The sequence below is a fragment of the Halichoerus grypus genome, chromosome 8 (genome assembly GCF_964656455.1).
Source record: "Halichoerus grypus chromosome 8, mHalGry1.hap1.1, whole genome shotgun sequence".
Classification (NCBI taxonomy): domain Eukaryota; kingdom Metazoa; phylum Chordata; class Mammalia; order Carnivora; family Phocidae; genus Halichoerus; species Halichoerus grypus.
The window spans coordinates 83,997,108-84,017,058 of NC_135719.1; the positions used below are offsets into that span (position 1 = coordinate 83,997,108).

Sequence of the window (19,951 nt, forward strand, 5' to 3'; positions counted from 1 at the left end):
CATGATTTTTCCAATCTCTTCAAATGGAAAGCCTCTTTGCTACTTCTAAGTGTCCTCATTAAGTCTTTGACAGAGATGCCATATAATGGGAAAAAACTTAAAACTTAAGACAGCAACAATTAAAGCACAACTTTTTAGGGAAAAGTAAAACATGCCCATATTCCTTTAACAAAGAAAAAGATGCTTTGTAATACCTCTAAGTCTTGGTGACCAAAGAGCTGCTTACACCTGGGCTCACAGGAAGCATCTGATAAATACACATAATAATTAACAAGAGAAAAGCTTCCAGACAGATTTCACACTAGGTTTTTTTTTTAAAAGCACTTTCATGATTTTTTAAAAAAAACATAAATTAGTCTTAGAAAAATAAAAACAGTTATACAAAGAATAATTAAGACTAAACACGTGAATGAACAGTCTCCAAGTAAACTCATTGCTTCCAATACTAACCTCTTCAAAAATAAATTATTTCAAGAATGAATACAACCAAAATTGAGAAGTTACAATTGTTCTAAAATATTTAGTAATATATAACAAAAACGTGTACCACATTCCCACTATGTTCAGTGTTAACAAAATGTACCCAATTCCTTCCTTTCTGCCCTTCCCCCCAAATTACTGGATCTTAAAAAAGTCACTGAATCTAATTCCTAGAGCAGCAAATTATTAACAATTTAAATGAAAACAACTTTCTTCTTTAAGATAAGAATGATTTTTAAAAATTGAATCAACTGAGAGTCAGCATTTATTATATCCTAGAGGGAATGCAGGATTTGAAGACTTATTTAATTAATAAGTACATTATGTGAAAATTTCTCCTGCAAAGGAATTACGGAGTCTTCAGTGGAAAACTCATCTCAAAAACCTTTAAAACAGAAAAATTATTCTTCAAAACTTCAAAAAGTGGTTCAGTTTCACAAGGAGAATAAAAAACACTACAGTCTAAAATTTAAAAATTACTGAGTTCAGAATAAAATTCATTGTAAATTACAAATCCACTGAACATCAGTAGGACATAGAATAGGTCTTGAAATGAGAAAAAATATATGAATTTTAAATATCAAGTATTAAATAAAATTAGTTTAAGAATGGTAAAAAAAAAAAAAATGGTTTATTTTCCACGCCAAATAATCTTACCTGAATCATTTTGCTGTTAAAAAACTCAAGATACTGATTTCATTTTTCATCTGGTCCTGTCAACGATGCTATCTATGACAGGCCCTGCAGGAAGCAGCAAAAGATCAATGATGGAGTGTAGCTATGATGTGTTTTCATGATCAAGTTTTGTTATGGAAAAGGATCCATATAGTAGCTTGAAAGTCAGGGAATATTGAAAATATCTCAAAAACTTCGTCAGTGTAAATAATATTCCTTTTTTGTACTTTGTAGTCCTAAATGTTTATTTTTATTCAATTATCTTCCTTATCAAAAATTTAAAAATGATGGTACAGTATATATGTGAAATTTTAAAGAATCATCTCTATATTGATAAGAAAACAATTATCCAAGGTGTCAAAAATGAAAAATGTTTAAGAGTGTGAGAATGATTCTCTTAACTTCTAGAGATGTTTATTTTAATCTTATTTCCCATGAGTACTATAATTATAAATTATTAACTATTCATAATTTAATTAAAATAAACTTTAACAGACTTCTTGCAAACAGTAACTTCAGAATCAAATAGTTACTGGCAATACTGGTAAAAATTCTTTCAAGAAAAGCATATAGGTTACAAAAAAATCTGTACAAACTCCAAAACTTAAGTACTCTTTGGTAATTGACAGGTTATATTCAATAAAGACCAAAAAATTCAAATTAGTAAAACTAATAGAAAAGTCAAAACTACAAAACTCCTTCACAAGATTCCAAATGATATTTTTAAATCAGAATTGTTTTAAAATAGTATAGCAATTTACCAGATTTAATTTAAAGACATTTTTTACCTTAGGAATTAGTTTCCTTTCAAGGGCAATTAATAAAACAGCAATGTGATAAGACCCCTACAATAAGTAGAAACACTATTAGAAGACAAGAAACTTCTATGTATGTCTTGGAAGCATTCTGAAGTCAGTCTTCCAATAGATTAAGAAATTTAAAATAAGAGAAATAAATGACAGATTAAGTTTTTTAGAGTTTTTATGCTATACCTGTCTTATTTGTTGAAACACTTCAAAGCATTGGGCAGAGTTTGCTTGCTAAAGCCTCTAACATGCTAAAAAGATACAACTTAATTTTACATGGGTTATTTCTCCTATAAGAATAAACAAATGTTAAGCTAAGATAATACTAATAAAAAAATTACAATGTACCTCCACTTATTTTTGCTCACTCCTGATTTGAAAATGTACTTGTGAAACAGGGAAATTTAAATACTTCCGACTTGTTTGGTTTTTTTCTACTTCTATACAACATCTCTCTCTCTCTTTTTTTTTTTTTTTTTTTTTTGCGGGTTCTATCAGATTCATAGAAATCATTTTAGTTTTAAATATCTCCATATAAAAAAGTGGAAAGCCGATGCCATCTTTTAAGAACAAGATGAAGAAAATGGAAATTTCACCAACTCAAGCATTAGGAAGTACTGAAAAGTACTGCTTCATTTCTTGCATGTTGTGTTTTATACCATGACACTTCAGTCTCTGAGGGTCAGGTTAATTAAGCTCCACAGCAGCTGCAGTGCAATGTGAGACACACACTGCTGTGGTTCCCACCAGTCCAGTCCAATTACCTGTAGTATTCCAGTACTGGGCAAGTGACAACCAACCTCTTCTCTCTAGTCACTTGCTCCCACTGGTCTACTGATAAATGTTAGAACAAACTAACCTCTTTTTGGAAAGGACTGCAAGCTGAATGCACCTGCTGCGGGCTGCAATGATGAGTCCCAGAGAGATGTTTGTCAGTCAGATCTCTGCAGATGTTGTTTAACTTTATGCTAGAGATGTATCCAAAGATGGAAACGAGATGGCAATCAAGCACAAATCTCCCACCCTTGTCCCCCCAATTTTATTTTGAAAAGCTGCACTTGCTCATAAAAGTGGCTTAAAACAACTCCGCTAAACTGAAAACAACCAAGACTAAATTCTACGGTTAAAAAATAGTTTATTAGGTACTGAATTTTAGGTAACAAGTGGCGTAATTGTGTTCAGTAGTGTTATTCGTGTTATTGAAAAGCTTAAAAATTCTCTTAAGCCAGAGCAAAGCAAAACAGAACAAAATAGCTAAAAAATAGACAAGTTTTCAAGATGGGTGGTTTATTGGTCAGGTTTTTAGTGATACCACATACTCCTTAGAGTTCCCAAGACGCAGATTGTTCTTCCTCTTGTATATTAGACAAAACATCTTCCATACATAAATACTGAACTATTTCACCAATTGTGTTCACTATTTCTAAACTAGTCCTGAAACCTTTTGGGGATGATATTTGCAAGGCGATGTTGTTAGACGTAATGGATTTCCTTACAACGTCACAAATTTAAATGAGCTATTTTTCCAAAATCCAGAAGGCTTCAAATAGCAAATATCAAAGTGACATTATACATTATAATTCATGAAAACACCAACAGTGTAAATGATGTTCCACAACTTACTAAATCAGTGATAGAAGACATAACATCAGAATGAAATAAAAAAATCAAATAAATTGAATACCTAAGATTTCTAATGCTAATTCAATTTTTCTAAAAATCCCATGCTACAAAATATTTGCTTACATGATTAAGTATCAAAATTGTATATTTTGGACTCTACAATTTTAACATATATTGTGCTATGCCAGTAACATTCCTTCATATGTTAAGATTTCCTATTGCTTAAAATGAGAAACAAAATATTAAATATACAGCAAATTTTCGGAGACATTAATGTCTAAGTGAAAGATTATGGCTCCTCCTCCAACTAAGGGTATAGAGAGACAAAATATAAAGTAACCCACAAAACAGGTAATATGACAAATATTACAAGTTTAAGATTTAAAGAAAAACACATTATGTGTCAGAAACTCTTTGATCACACTAAAATCAAAGGTATAGCATAGTGTAATGATAACCATCATATTAAACTCAACAATACTAGAAATTACACTACTTTATTTTTCCTTTTTACAACTCTATTTATCTACTAATTTTGCCTTGAAATATGTATCAATAAATTTCTAAGGTGCTTTGCATCTAGATCAAAGTGTTTAGACTGCAACTTTTAAAAGCTGTAACTAAAATACTCCCGTTATACTACCAATATCATAATACTCTTCCTTCAACAATGTAAACAAAAGAAGTGATCTATTTTAAAACTTTATCAACTCATCTGATTTCCAAAAAATGATCATTCTTATGCTATACAGTCCCGATCCTAGAGGTTAAATTGGCCATTGAATTCTTCCCATGTCAAAACTAAGGTAGTATTGGGTATTTCCTTCACTAAAAGAAAAATTCAGTCACAGTCTGCTTTTTCATGAGCTTTAAAATTTTAACATATAAATGGCTTGTGATTTAAAAAAACAAAACAAAAAACATCACCTAAGTTGGACAATGCTAAGATTACGATAAATCTAGGAATATAAGTTCAAATTTTAACTTAAGGACCATAAAAGGAAATACTTCACATCAAATGTGATCCAGTTTTCTAACCATAAATATGAAAACAGTGTAAGATAGAGACTAATATATGCTAAGATTACAGTGAAGTATTTCTGTTTGATTGATATAATGAATATCTCTACTGTCATACAATGGAATAACAATAGGTACATTACGAATTCTAAAATCTAAGGCACATATGAAAAAATATATTTTATAAATCCTTTACTATTCCCAACCAATACATATTCAATAAGTTTTTTTGATTATCTACCTGAGCCATGCATTACTTTTAATAAAAAATCAATCTATTTATTAACAAAAACTAAATACATCTTCAGATGCCAAATAAAAGAATAAGAGAACACTATCGCCATTCTGAAAATGCATTCAGTAATATATTCCCCAAAATGAGAAAGCTGTTTTTTTACTACAAGGCAACAACTTTAGGTAACCTATTTATAAAAAAGATATATAAATAAATAAGCTGGTTTAATCAAGTAAGAAAAAAAGATATATTCATAAATCACAGATAGTAAGTAGTATTCTGTAAGATTTAGATTTTTAAAAAGATAAATGAATTACAAAGCACAGCAAAAAATAAAGCATGTCTACTTGTAGATCTTTTCTTTCTGATTACAGTAATTTAAAAATGCACTTTACAATCCTCATCATACAATTTCCCCAAATTATTTTATTTATTATGACATGCTAAAATACACAATACAATATACAGTTCTACAAATTCTAAATCATACCAATTAATGTGCATAAAATATTTTCTTGATTTCAACCATAAGTATCAAAAATTACTCAAAAAAGCAAGGTTGCTTAAGATATTTTAAAGACCCAAGCTGAGCAAAAAACAAACAAACAAAAAATTCCAAAACGCACAAATATGATAAATATGAGTAGACTATATTGGCTACAATAAAAACAATGGACATACATTTGAGTTGAAATTTGCTAAAATATCCCCAGTGTGTCTGTACCCTGCATTATATATCCTAAAGAAAATCTGTCTTAGATACATCAGTATTTTAACTAAACCTTCTGAACACAATTACATTCTGTTTCAAAACTTAGGTGATTTGAGAAAATCCATTAGGTTATACAACTAAAGTACACTTTTCCCCAAATACACTGTCTTACCAAATGAGAAACAGAAAAATTCTTCATGAAATAAACATCAGGCATATTCATTCTAATCAAGTAGGAGTCATAAATACATATATGAAACACAAAAATGGGCTTCCAAATAAATTATTGCATAATCCTACAAGAAAGTACTTGTAACATGGCGATATAAATCATAGTTTTATAATTTACTTTGTCTGAGATGAGCAGGTAAGTATCCCTTAAATATATCTGAGTACGAGAAGTTGAAAGTAGCTCAGAGGCTGTTATATTGAAGAATACCAGGACCTCAGATAATTCCACAGGCTGTTGTCAAGTGTGAACAGAAAGACTATTAGAATTGAAGTCTATCAGAAGAAGAGAGATGTATCTGTCTGAACAGGTAATAACCTAGTTAATATCACATTTAAATAAAAAGTGTTCAGAATTAATACAGCTTCTTATTAATTACAAGGCTTTATTTTATCCTTAAAATTGATTCCAGTGTGTGCTTGGTTTCCACCTGTTACAGGCAGACAGTATATGCCTTCTTTTATCCAGACATTTCAAATCGCATTTGATCAGGTTACGTCACTACACACACAAAATTTTGTTCAACGCATTCCAGTTTTCCATTTTTTTCCAATGGATATTCTTGCTCTATATGAATAACGTGTCTCAGAACTATAAATAAAATAAGCAATTTCAATGTAATAAGAAAAATACGCATAACTAAGTGAACTAAAAACAAAAGATCTAATTCTCGGTGCACCCTTTCCAACCCACTGAAAATAAACTATATTCAAATGAAAAGGCATTTAATTTACTATTTAGAATATCCTTGATAAACACCAATTTTCTGTAACATCCCTGCACATCTGATACCACCTCATGTTTAATGCAAAAAAGCTATTTCATTTTCATCTATTGACAGTGAATTTAATTTACCATTGCAGCTCTTTTCCTAGAACTATCACGTTATTAATTCTGCAATCAAGCTCTTTTGAGTGCTTTTATTTGTACTAAGGTTTTCACAATTCCACATTGATTTTTTTCATCATAATATATCTTTTAAACATACAAATGTGAATATGTTAGTAAACTTTCTTAATGCATAAGGAAAGTTTCAGAGACAAGGAAAGCCATCTACAAAACTACACTCACAGGAGCAAACTTTCGAAGGACAGAATATCTAATAAATTACATTTTAGTTTAATATTTGTAGTGTTTACCAAATATACTACATTTATCTTATATAACTAAATGATATTGTCAACCATTCTAAAACTTTCTCTAGCATAATGGTCCATTTTCCACCACCAATCAATTGGCTATGAAAAAGAAATCCTCTGTTAAAGAACTCTTACTGAAATTACATCATTGAAAGTAAATAAGCTTTTCTTTTCTACCAGGAAAAAAAAAAAAGCAGTATCAGTCCCCTCAGCACTGAATAAATATTTTTTATGGCCATAAAGCAAACTAATAAAAAAAAAAAAAGGCAGAAGCTACACCTGGGTAAAAGCAAATCAGTTCATGTTTTACCTAAGAGAAACACTATTCAATTATGCAGATTTTCCAGTTAAACTTAAAACCCATATACTGAGTAGCAAAATGATAAAAAAGAAAAAGATAAAACACGCAGAACTATATGACACTTGAAATAAAAAACACACACTGAAAAGTAAAAAAAAAAAAAATTATACCACCTAGGAAACTTGTCATTTTCCAGTAGGTTATAGTACCACACAACTGTTAACATATTTTAATCAAATACAGCTCTTCATAACACAAATTTTGAAGTATTACTTTACTTCTTACATAATAATATATTTCCTTGTCACAATTACATTAAAAACGCAGTATTTTAAAAATCTGAAGAGGCAGCACTTGTCCTCTTTACTTCACTCCAGGGCCAACAAACAAAGCAGTGAAGCAGAAAGAGGTACATAATGGATTTAGAAGTAAATGGTCCATTCTTTAAGAAGCCTTCCTACCCCCTCTTCTGAATTCACTCTAGACTAATTGTCATTACAATGATGTCTGAAAACTTCAAAAGAACCCTATTTCCTGATGCCAGCTGTCCATGTTTCTATCTTTAAATTTTAGAGTTTCTTCCTAATTAGAAAGAAGTATTTAGAAATACCCAAAAGATTCATCTCGTAATTATTCTAAATCAGACACAGTATATCAATTATTGAAACAAAACATAACACCAACAGTAGAAATATACTTTAAAATTTTCCACAAATACAATAGATAAATAAAGTTTATACTATTAAGAATTTCTTTCCATACAACATACAGCACAGGTAGATCTTCTCTTTCTTTCCTTGGGGATTTATCAAACAATCCCTTCACCATTGCACCTACCTGGGTAAAAATCTTTGGACTTAGACAGCTTGATGGTGGCTCCAGTTTCTTTTTGCAACTGAACAATTGTCTGTCCTCCCTTCCCAATTATAGATCCAGCAGCATAACTAGGTATGAGAACCTTTAGAAAATACTGGCCGTCTTCTGAAAAATGCAAAGAAATATACTTGGTTAACATGATAATTTTAAACTTTGTATCCCCTCTCCACCCTCAAGAGGGAAAAACAGCAATTAAAACATTGGGCATATAGCTGCAGGAAATATGGGGTTAAATTTTTTTAAAGAACAAAAATAAGCCAATTACAATGAAAAATAAATAGGTACAAAATGTTTCCCATTTTGTAGGATTTATACTTTCAAACTTGGAATTAAAAACTAAACATGTTCTATCATTTTGCAGCACTGTAGAAACTGATGACTAAATTCCAGTTGTTATTCCAAACATGGAAGTCTTCCAATTCTATCTGTGGTTACTATGGTAAAATGAAATGAACTGACCCTTTAACAAAACTTCAGAGATTTATATGATGACAAACCTTCGCTTAACATATTGCAAAATAAATAAGTAAAAGGACTGTAAATAGTGATGAGCTATATTTGTTTGACATTAGCAAACACCTAAGGACTACAATTAGCCATTGCCTATATCCTACTTAAAGTATACAAAACAAACACTTCTCCCACCAAATAATCCACCCAAACTGTAGGGTGTATTCCAAGCCTGCAATAACTGCCAGGAAATAACTCAAAGTGATGTGAACTGGCAAATCTAACTAATCCTGGTGTATTTCTTTAGCACTTCTTAGTCTACCATGATCTCGTTTAAGCTCATTAATTAAAGGACGTTAAGAAGAATTCTGCCAATACTAAAAAGCTTAGGAGTCATTTATATCAAATACACTTAAAAGTGACCAAACAGATTATGTTACTTCTCCAAAACAGCCACAATTTTTAAAGCGGAGGGGGTGGATGAACCAAGAAAGAGTGAAATGAAATGTTTTAGAAAATAAAGCCAACTCCATAAACTTTAATTTCCGACAAACTGATCAAGTCTTAAATAGGAAACACCCCGGTAAATCCAGCTTCCTCATGTGAATAAACGTTCCAAATTTTGCGGGTGTGCCATTCGCAAGACTCCCATCCGTCTCTAATGTACATGCTGTAGATAAATTCACCTCTGCCTCGATGCATTGGGTGCATTGTTAAGATGACTCCAGTGCAAATGAAGAAGCGATACCGGTCCCGTTATAACTCATCTTCCCAGGAAGCGCAGGATGTTAAACTAACAAGTCACAGTACCAGACACCCCCACCCTCGTATGCACACCTCTGAAGACAAATCAATGAGATATTTGCAACGACAATGTAAGTGCGGTAAGAGCATGCACTCATCAAGATTTTGCATACTACTTGTGGCCCAAAGCAAGGGGATGAAGAGAGAAAAACTCTCCTGTGCCCCAATCATTTGCTATCCGCTACCCAAGTGCCATTTATTTATTTATTTTATCAGACTGTTAAATGCAGCGCGCATCTTCGGGCGGCCATCACCTCACTCGGGGGTCATCCTCCTCCTCTTTAACGGACCCCCTTGCCCAGGTCTAGGATATTTAAATGGTCAGTCTTTAGACCGATTAAATGGAAAGATAGGTCTATTCCGAAAAACCGGTCGCCATTTTGATGAATGATAAACAGAGAAATGGAAATGTGTCCGGGACGGCGAGGTGCGGGGCAGGTGCAGGGGAGGGGGCGCGGGGCAGGGGCGCGGGAGCCGCCGGGTTCGGGCTGGAGGTGTCCGGGCCGCGGGAGGGAGGGAGGCCGGCGGGAGGGAGGGAGGTAGGGGCGGGCGGCGGGGGATGGGGCCAGCGGGGAGGTGGAAGCGATACCCACCGCCCGTATTGGTCCTCTTGGTGCTGCCGGCTTCAGGGGGGGCTTCCAGCGGCCTTTTCCGCGAGTCCGGCGGGTCCAGGTCTATGGGAACCCCAGTGTGGGTCCCGTTCTGCTGGATGGGAGCTGCCGCCATCATGTTTGCAGTTCCTGCCGCTGCTACGGGGAGAAGGTTCTCCCTTTTGTTTTGGCTTTTTTTCTTTTTTTTTGCGTTTGGGGTTTCTTAAGGTTTTTTTTTTTTTTTTTTTTTTAATCGGATCAATAGAAATCTCTTTAGGAAAAAAAAGCAATGTTGCTGGTTTGTTCTCACTGGGGAGGGGGCAGGGCTGAGGAGCAGCTGCAGTGCAGTGTCAGAAAGGAGACAGGGGAATGGAGGGGGTGTGAGAGACGGAGGGTGAAAGAAGGAGAAGAAAGGAGAGAGGGGGAGAGAGTGAAGGGAGAGGGGCGAGTGAATGAGCGGGAGGAGGGGAGCGGGGAGGACGGGCAGAGGGAGTGGGAGAGCGCGAGGGCTGGCGGGGCGCGGGGAGAAGCCGAGGAGGAGGGGAGAGTGAGGGAAAGAGTGAATGAGCAGGAGGAGGGGAAGGAGGTGGATGCGGAGAGAGGAGCGAGCGGCGGAGGAGGGCAGGAGCCGGGAAGGAGCGCGGCGATCCCCGCGCCGCGCTAGCGCTGCGCTCGCTCCCGCTGCTGGTGCTGCCGCCGCCGCCGCTGCCGGAGCGGTTCTGCCGTTGCCTGGGCTGCTCGGCGATGCTGCTGCTGCCGCCCGGTCTCGCTCATTATTTCTCCCGCTTGTAGGGGGGGCTGGCGGGGAGGGAGGGGGATGGCTGCGAGGGGAGGGTAGAGAGGGGTTGAGTTCGTAGACTCCCACACACTTCGCGCTCGGGTCCCTGCCTCTCAGCAGCGCCGCCGCCGCCGCTGCCGCCTCCCAGCGCTGATACCTCAGCCTGCGGGGGCGGAGGGGGCCCCGCCGGAGGCGGGGGAGGGTGTGTGTGTGTGTGTGTGTGTGTGTGTGTGTGCGCGCGTGTGTATATGAGTGTGTATGCGCGTGCGTGTGTGAGCGCGGGCTAAGCGCGTACCCGGGGGCGCGCGCCGGCGACGGGGGCGGGGACGGGGGCTGGGGCGCTCCTGTGGGTAGGGAGGGGTGAAAGGTCGCGGGTCCCCGGCAACACGGCTCAGGCAAACTCAAGCGGCTTGTCGCAGAAACCAAGGGGTCTAAGAAACCCGCTAGGCTAGAAGGCGGGAAGCAGAGATTACTGACAGCCGTGCCAGCCAATAAAATGGGAATATGAGAAAGGTTCTTCAGGCCCCTTCCCAATCAGGAAACTTAGGTATGAGAGGGAATGAAGGGGCGGGGTGGGATCTCGGTCAAGCCGGGGCTGGAGCGGCGACAGTTGTGGCTAGTCTGAGAAGGGCATTCGAGTGACCGTTGACAACGGGTGAGACAGCGTCAAGGCTGAAGAAAGAACCTTAACTTTATGCTTCCAGGACTTCTAGCTAGGTACATTAGTTTTTATTTTTTAAAGAGTTAGGTAAAAGCATCTCAACTCATCGGCGGTTTTCTACGGGTTGTTTCATCAAAAGAGTATTTTTTATTGGCACTGTGTAACATCGTTAGGGAACTTATAGTGTCACTCGCTGCCTTTAATCCTTTCGGGAACAAGCCAGGATATAAATAAATAAAGCTAGGTATATGGGTCTTCCCTTCACGAGGCGCTGATAGGCAGACTAAAGACAGGCAACAGCTGAGTGAGTGTACACAAAACTAATTATTGAAGAAAGTATGAATATAGGAATAAAACTGGTTGCAATGTGCACGGCTTACGATTATACAGATCTTGGATATATAGGGAATCTGAACCTCAAGTGTACAACGCTACAGAAAAAAATAACATAGCTAACGATAGACTCTGAAAGTCTGAAAAGACTCAGTTTACAGATCAGTAAACTGACTCAGTGAAGTATTTTGCTCAAGGTCATCTACCAAGTTAGTTGTTTAATTAATCAGTGTGCTAGGAATTAGGGATAGTGGAAAAACATGGGCTTTGGAGCCTGAAATCTTGGTTTCAAGTCCTTGCAGTCATGTTCTAAAAGTGTCTTGGGCAAATCCTTTAACATGTTGGCTATTTATTAAGTGCTTACCATGTGCCAAGCAATCCGTTTTACATGTGATGCTCTTTACGTGTAGTATATCATACAATTATTACGGCCCGTATTTTATGAGGCAGTTTAGGTTTAGAGATATTAATAATTCAAAGTCACATAGGTATAAATATTGTCTCAATAATTCAAACTCAGGTCTTCCTGATTCCAAAGTCTGTCCTCTTGAATATTGCAGTACACTAGAGCTTCAGTTCCTTCGCACTTAAAACAGGGACTGAAACTCTACTTCCCATAAGTCTTAGGGGCAAATGAGATAATGTATTGTAAGATGTGAAATGTGTTCTAAGATGTGGAAAGGTATAAACATATACGCTAGATTTCTAGAACAAAGATGCTTCTTCCTCGTACTTTTCACTATAGCACTTCAACCTGAATGATGGTTTCAGTAAAAGCTAGCATAATAAAGAACTTCACTGTAATTCCATGATATTCTAACCAAGAATACCTGCATATCTGAGGCAATAGCCAAAGAGAATAGAATAAAATTTAATTCCTGACAGAGAAGGGAATGGAAAAGAATACTAACCCTTCTCATCGCGCCCTTTATTGCAAGGAACGTCTAGGAGGTATTGGGATTTCTGGTGCTTTTTAAATGATGAAAGATAGATTATAGTCCACTGAACAAGGAAAAAAAAATAACATTTAGTTTGGGAATAAAAGTTCATCTGGAGTATGAAAAACACTTTGCCTCAAATCAGAGAAGAAGATATGCTGAGACCTCAAAGAAAGGGAAAGCAGGTAAGTTAGTACATATTGGTAAAAGTCTGTGAACCTTTAAAAAGTCCAGAATTTTCATCTGATATATGATGTAATAGGAAACCATGATATGGCCTTCATGACCAAAATAAAGAGGATTTATACACGGAATTGGATTAAAAAAAACACAAGGGAGCTGTGATGAAAGAAAATCAGGGTTTGGAATAAGTATGTGGTAGTCAAGATAGAAAAAGCTGATGGTAGACATTGTGTAATCAAAGTATTCTGTGAAGTGTACCAAAAATATGCAAGGATGTTTTCAAATGAAAAATTAGAAAAGGGCTGGGATTTGCTACTAGATTGTTTTAAAACAGTAAAAGACAGGGGACAAAGATAATTCAAAAATGAAGATAGCTCAAAGCTATATTGTATTAAAGCTTGGACAAAGTATTCAGCATAATGTAGTTTTGAATTGGGGAAAGCCTGAGAAATGGAAACTGATGTTAACAAATTTCTAAAAATAAATAAAATATTTCTAAAATATTTTAGAAAATATCTGTCATTGCCATGTATGTTATATTGAAAATGAGCTTTCTAAGTTAAATTGCCTTTCTGAGACATAAGCTTCCTGAGAGTCATGTCACTGTATTCTTATTTATTTGACCCTTCTCTTATTTCCTTCTTCAGACTTAATATTTAAATACTACCTACCACTCCATGGGGCCTGGGAGTAGAAGGTATGATTTTAAATGTGGAGAGCATGCTTACCAATAATTTATTTAACTCTGATATGCCAGGAATTTCAAAGACTATCCTAAGACCTGGTCAGACATCAAAGGGTCAGTTAGCTATGATCTGATTTGGTCAATGAAGGTTATCAGAGAGTACCTTTTATTCTCCATTCCCTATTATGTTTTATTGTTTTTTAAAAAAGCATACTCCATTTCACACTGTGTATACCTCTATCATTCTGATTAAATAGACATAAACGTTTTAAGTCTTATTCTGCATTTTTACCAGCTAATAAAACTGAAAAAATTTTTAAAAAGCAACTCCCAGTTTATAGTATGCTATACCTCTTATGATACAAATAAACGTTTGAATGAACTTTTTAAAAAATATAATAGAAATATTTGACCTTTTAATTCTCTGAAAAGAAATATTTTATTTTTTAATTAACCAAGCAATTGGCAGCGCAAATTTAATATTTTCTAACACCATAAGATACAAGAGAATGTGTGTGCTTTTCCTTACTTAATTAGTTGATGAGTTATGAACATAAGCAACTCCGATAAAAATGATATTAATCTGAAGAACAAAATCCCAGGTCTTTATTGGCTTTCAGTAGAGGTTCTTTTCTTTCCTAAGTTTTAGTCAGAGTAACATGGACATAAGGTAATCTATTTTCAGTAGTAATGATTGGCTTTCTAGGGAAAACACAGATAGTCGATGTCCACAAATATTCCTAAACCCGTTTGTCTCCTTCCTCCTGCCTTTCCTACAATGAGTCCTATTAACTATAGAACATAATACTCCCTCTACTTGAGTGTCTCTTCAGTCTATGTTTTAGGAAACTTTTCTGAGTTTGTGTTCTACCAAAATCAGATCCTGACTTAAGTATTAAAGTGCAAATAGTGTATTTTAGAAAGTGATTTCAGGAAACAGTAGGGATTTGGGGAAGTGAGACAGGGAATGGAAGGAAGGCAATGAAGGGTGAATTACCAAGCAAGTTTCATTGTGAGCAAACAGAGCTTAATCTTACTGGGATTCCTGAGAAACCATTTAAAACAGTAACTTCAGAATTAGCCCACTCAAAGTGTGAGAAGACTCAGGTATATATGCACCAACTCCCTTCAGTCATGGATGGCGTTCTTTTCCTAGGGTGCATTAATTCAATGCATGCATGCTGGCTAGTCTTCCAATTGCCAGAGCTGCATCTTTTTCTGACGACTTTCTCTGACAGCTGGTCTATTCTGCCCCTACACAGGCTGGAAATGCTAGGGAATTAACACTCTGCTATGGACACATCCCCCACCATTGTGAAAAATCAGGCCAGTCTGTTCTGAAATGGTAGGGTAAGGAGAAAAGGGTGGGGCATTAACAGTTTGTTACAAATATCAACGTAGTTGTATGAAAAAGGAAAATGAGAATTATAATAATAATAATCTGTTACTGCAAGCTATTGTTGGAAAGATCAAATAAATATGAAAGAATTTGGAAAACCTGAACTACTAAAAAAATTAAGATTTTATAACTTTCTCAATCCAAATATTGTAACCATTGATTGTAAGAATAATTTTTTCTGTTTTTTAAAAAACACATTTCTAATTTTTTAAGATATAGACATGAAGAATCAATGTACATATTCTGATTATTTTTGCATCCTATGTGGCACAAAGAAAATAGGAGCAAATATATACCAGAAGAGTTTATCACCTAATCTCACATCTTGGGTTTGTATGACAAGTTCTATAAATAGACATATTGATAAGAAATCTTTTCCAAGATTGCACTTCTTAGAAAAATTATTTATTAAACTTCTCAAAAATTCAAACAGTTTTTATGTTTATGTATTTAATCACATAAATTCATTGTTGGTGAATATGTTTATGAAACAGTCTATGAAAGCTCACCCTAATTTATATGGAAACATAAATGTGTTATTAGCATTATTCCAAAAAGTTCCCAAGCCTTAATATCCCAGTAGATAAAGAGATATGTTAATATTAGAAAGAATCCTAAATTCTTTGGCACTGAGTACATTTCCTTAGTTTGTAATAGATCAGTGAGTTTTCTAGCATTTTTCTAAATATTATGAAATACATCTTTTGGCACTTACCTTAAAGACAATAAATCTGAACTAACACTTTACACAGTGCAATGAAAAGAAACTTGTGATAATTGGTACATGGTTATGTAAAAGGTAAACATTAGGAGAAGCTGCCTGAGGGGTATAGGGGAATTTTTATCTTTGGAACTCTTCTTTAAGTCTAAATTATTTGAAAATAAAAAGAACCTTGAACTGATAATCTGGTTGTGACTCTTCTACCTACTAACTTTGTGGCCTAGAATAACTCATTTACCTGCTCTGAGTTTCATTTTCTTAATCTATAAAATGGGAGAGTTGGTAGATGTTCTTTACATATCTAAAAACAAATTTCTATCTCAGTATGCTTATGACCATAGAATCTTACAAAAGAAAATTGTCAACATCAAAGTAAATACTGTATGCATTAACATGTATTTTTAAATCTGTTAATGATACACATTATACACTGTTGGCACAATGGAAAATGATATGCACCATAGGCACAATGGAAAATGATACACCAAGGAAAACAATCTTGATACTGTAAAGAATGTATTTGATATATTTATTCTATGTTTTTGTATTTTGAAAGCAATCATTCGTTGAAATCTATAGTTAAAAATATTTTGTTGGGATGACAATTCAAAATGTGACAGTTTCAGCTTTTAAACCATTTGGATATGAAAAATTGCTGGGGTAAAAACAGTGAATGATAAAGATGATAAAATGATAAAGATAGAGAAAAAATTAAGAAAAAAAGAACTTCAAAAGTAGATTAAAGAAGCTATAATTAATTTGTATTCATATGCTATATCAACTAAGTTGAAATCATTTATCTCTTGCATCCATAAAATATCTTCATCTACACATACTTTATTCTGATAATGCCTAATGTTATCATGAGTCTCCATTTGGTCTGGTCCTGGCTTAGGCCATATGCCCGGAGCAATTATCAATACCTTCAAAATTGTCCCAATTTGAACAGTAAATTATATGGTCACCCTAATATTACTCAAGAGTCTTGACTTTTGTTTTAGCCTGCCAATTATAAACCATAAAATATTTTTTGTTCATCAGATTCTTTTATATGGCAATTTCCCCATGTGTAATAATAGAAATGTTTATTATTGTTCACTCTTGTATTACATTGTGGTATAATAAATTAGTATGTCCCCACATCCTCTACTCTTCATGATGTTTTATTCCCTACCTATACTTTTCTTAGCTAGAGCTAAGCCAAAGCTCAAGAACAGAGGTAGAAAGTAGTAGGATAGAATTCAAAAATTTATTTTTTCACATTTTACTGTGGAAACAATCATTTTGATCAGATGATTCTTCATTACTGTGCCAAGGTGAAGTGAATTGAAGAAATGATAAATGAGACATTATAAATATAATGAAATAGATCTTCAAATGATAAACCATCAGACCCACAAACAGCATCAGGGAATTGCTTACTTTATGGATTATTCAGATTCCTATGTGTTTACTTCCTGCTGTTCAAATAAGCCTCAGTCCTTGAATTCCAGACAAGGTTTTAACAGCTCTAGTCAAGGCTTCTTTCTAATGTAGTCTGCTATTTCCATTGTTTATTACAGGTCAAATAATAAAAAGTTCCATTTGTGTTATAATAATGTTACATGTATTTATAAGTACAAGAAGAAATTGGTATCCTTGTATATTAAAAAAAATACATTACCGGGCGCCTGGGTGGCTCAGTCGTTAAGCGTCTGCCTTCGGCTCAGGTCATGATCCCAGGGTCCTGGGATCGAGTCCCGCATCGGGCTCCCTGCTCGGCAGGAAGTCTGCTTCTCCCTCTCCCACTCCCCCTGCTTGTGTTCCTGCTCTCACTATCTCTCTCTCTGTCAAATAAAAAAAAAAAAAAAAAAAAAAAAATACATTACCATACTCTACCTTGCTAGATTCTGCCTTGCTAGTTAATCTTTTGGTTTCACTAGGTAAGCATTTCTATGGTAGGTCAGGAGTGTCTAATTGACTTCATGTAATTCTAAATTATTTTATCCATGTTTCATTTCGTATAATTGAGAATGTATAGGGCTTACTTATTAAAACCTACATTTTACATATGGATGTTTTTATGCATATGGTGTAGAAAGAAGAGGGATGTGTGTGTGTATGTGTGTGTGTGATAGAAGGAGGTAAGAAGAGACTGGGTATAACAAGTCTACCTAATGTCTGTAGTGGGGGTAGAAACTTTAGTAAATGCATAATTTGCCTTTATTTAACCTTTTCTTCTCAGGGTCAAATATTTGTAGGCTTTAAGAAAAATCATTTTTTTCTTAAATTTCCATTCTTATAATGGAAAATTCTTATTCAAAAGGAGATAATACAGTATAATGGATCCCAGGTACTGTATACCCACCTTCAATATTGTAAACTCCTGATCAATCTTGTTTCAATTTAACCTCTTTCTCAGAGTAATTTTGAAGAAAATTCTATCAATACATTTTTATTCTGAAAACATTATGGCCTTAAAAAATTCAAAATACCATTATTATATTGAAAATAATTGACAAAAACTCCTTAATATTATCAAATATCTGGTCTGTGTTTACATTTTCTCAATGGTCTTTAAATTTTCTCAATGGTCTTATAACATTTTTTACATTTTGTTAAACCTCTACCCAAATAAATACATTACAATGGGTTCATATGTTACTTAAATCTCTTTTAATCTATGTCAGTCAAGCTTCAACCCGAGAAGCAGACCAGTAGGATATATATTTTTAAAATTTATATTTTACACACAGACACACAAATATATAGTGATAGTGATATTAAGGGAATTGGCTCACACAACTGTGGCCTCTGGCAAGCAAGTCTAAAGTCCACAGATGGATGCTAGGGAAAGAAAGATACTGGGGGATGGGAGAGCAATTGCAGGCCCAATTGTGCTGTAAGTCTCTGATTTTCAGAGACCTAGTTGCTTTGATGGCTACCACCTGATTAGTAAGCCAGGCCCACCTATGGTAATCTCCCTTTTGGTTAACTGAAAATTGAAACCTTAAATATGTCTCCAGAATCCCTTCACATCAGGCCCTAGACTATCGCTTGATTGAATAACTCTGAGAAGTTGTATATATGCTGCAAAGTGGCTGCTGCTTCCTCTCTATCCTCCAACTCTCACAAAATAATATCCCTTGTAGACTACCCTAACTAGAAACTTACTAGCAAGGAATTCTGAGAAATGTAGTTCAACCTAACTAGGTCGACACATCACAAAGCCATCACAGCCCACCCTTTTTCTCCTTGGCAGCACCCATACACAGCTTCTTAAAGCATTTTCTTTTTTTTTTTTTTTTTTAAAGATTTTATTTATTTATTTGAGAGAGAGAAAGCATGAGAGGGGGGAGGGTCAGAGAGAGAAGCAGACTCCCTGCCGAGCAGGGAGCCCGATGCGGGACTCGATCCTGGCACTCCAGGATCATGACCTGAGCTGAAGGCAGTCGCTTAACCAACTGAGCCACCCAGGCGCCCTAAAGCATTTTCAATCACCAAGGAAATACAATAGCAAAATCATACTTATAATAAAAATAATGATATACAGAATGAACTATTCCACATGAGACTAAAAACATGCTAGCCCTTTCCTCAGGACAGGATACAAAACCTTTGGGTGATGTTTCCACTCCCCCTGTGATATCCTGTAAATTAAATATGGAAATATAATAGTAACTGTTATTAACACATCTTATATTACATGATAAAAGAGAGATATGAGAGTAATTAATATATATACATAATATAAACATTCACGTGAAAATAAATATTCGTAACGATTATAGTCTTCACTTCCTCATATGGTCACATCATCACAGTTGGTATTTCTACTCTTCCACAACTTTCATTTCCTTTCCCCCTCTACCTTTTCAGTCTTCCCTTTGCCCTCAGCAAGCACCTCACCTGGTTGTGGGTCTTTGCCAAGTGGGATGACCCAAATCTTAATTTCTGCAGGATCTGGGCTATTAGAAATCCTACCTGAATTGAGTTGTAGTTTTCCATTGACTTTAATCAAAGGACATGAGAATGAAAGAGATGCCCTAGGGGATCTGTATTTCAAACAAAATCTTTAACCTCATTGTATAATAGCACCCAATATTCCTTGATAGCCAGGATCAGTCACTGCAGCCAGCTCAGTAACTCCTTTTCCATCCTATTGATTCACAGGCTTGAGCTGTCCAAAGTGGCCAGATGGCAGTCTCAACTTCTAGTTCAATGGAATCTTTATTGTGTTATCTGGTGGATGCATTCCTTGCTTTGAAATTTAAGACCTCTAGACCAAGGGCAATAGTGAGAGGAGCCACTCCCATTTCCAGGCCTTGGATTTA

At 35.4% G+C, this 19,951-nt stretch overlaps 1 protein-coding gene and 1 pseudogene across 4 annotated transcripts in view; one reads left to right on the top strand and one right to left on the bottom strand.

The window, feature by feature from the left end:
• Positions 1 to 10,981, bottom strand: part of NOVA1 (NOVA alternative splicing regulator 1) — a 149,271-nt gene extending 138,290 nt beyond the window's left edge. For 2 of the 4 annotated variants that reach the window (XM_036092884.2, XM_036092883.2), the window contains exons 1-2: positions 9,233 to 9,351; positions 8,058 to 8,201 (exon numbers count right to left, since the gene is read on the bottom strand). In XM_036092884.2, coding sequence (XP_035948777.1) covers positions 8,058 to 8,201; positions 9,233 to 9,257 — 169 coding nt within the window. In that variant the 5' untranslated portion in view covers positions 9,258 to 9,351. Of the gene's footprint in view, positions 1 to 8,057; positions 8,202 to 9,232; positions 9,352 to 9,943 lie in introns of those variants that run through there. The other 2 variants (XM_036092882.2, XM_036092881.2) reach the window with 2 other exon arrangements.
• Positions 10,982 to 12,769: 1,788 nt separating this feature from the next.
• Positions 12,770 to 19,951, top strand: part of LOC118536174 (ubiquitin-conjugating enzyme E2 R1 pseudogene) — a 35,491-nt pseudogene continuing 28,309 nt past the window's right edge.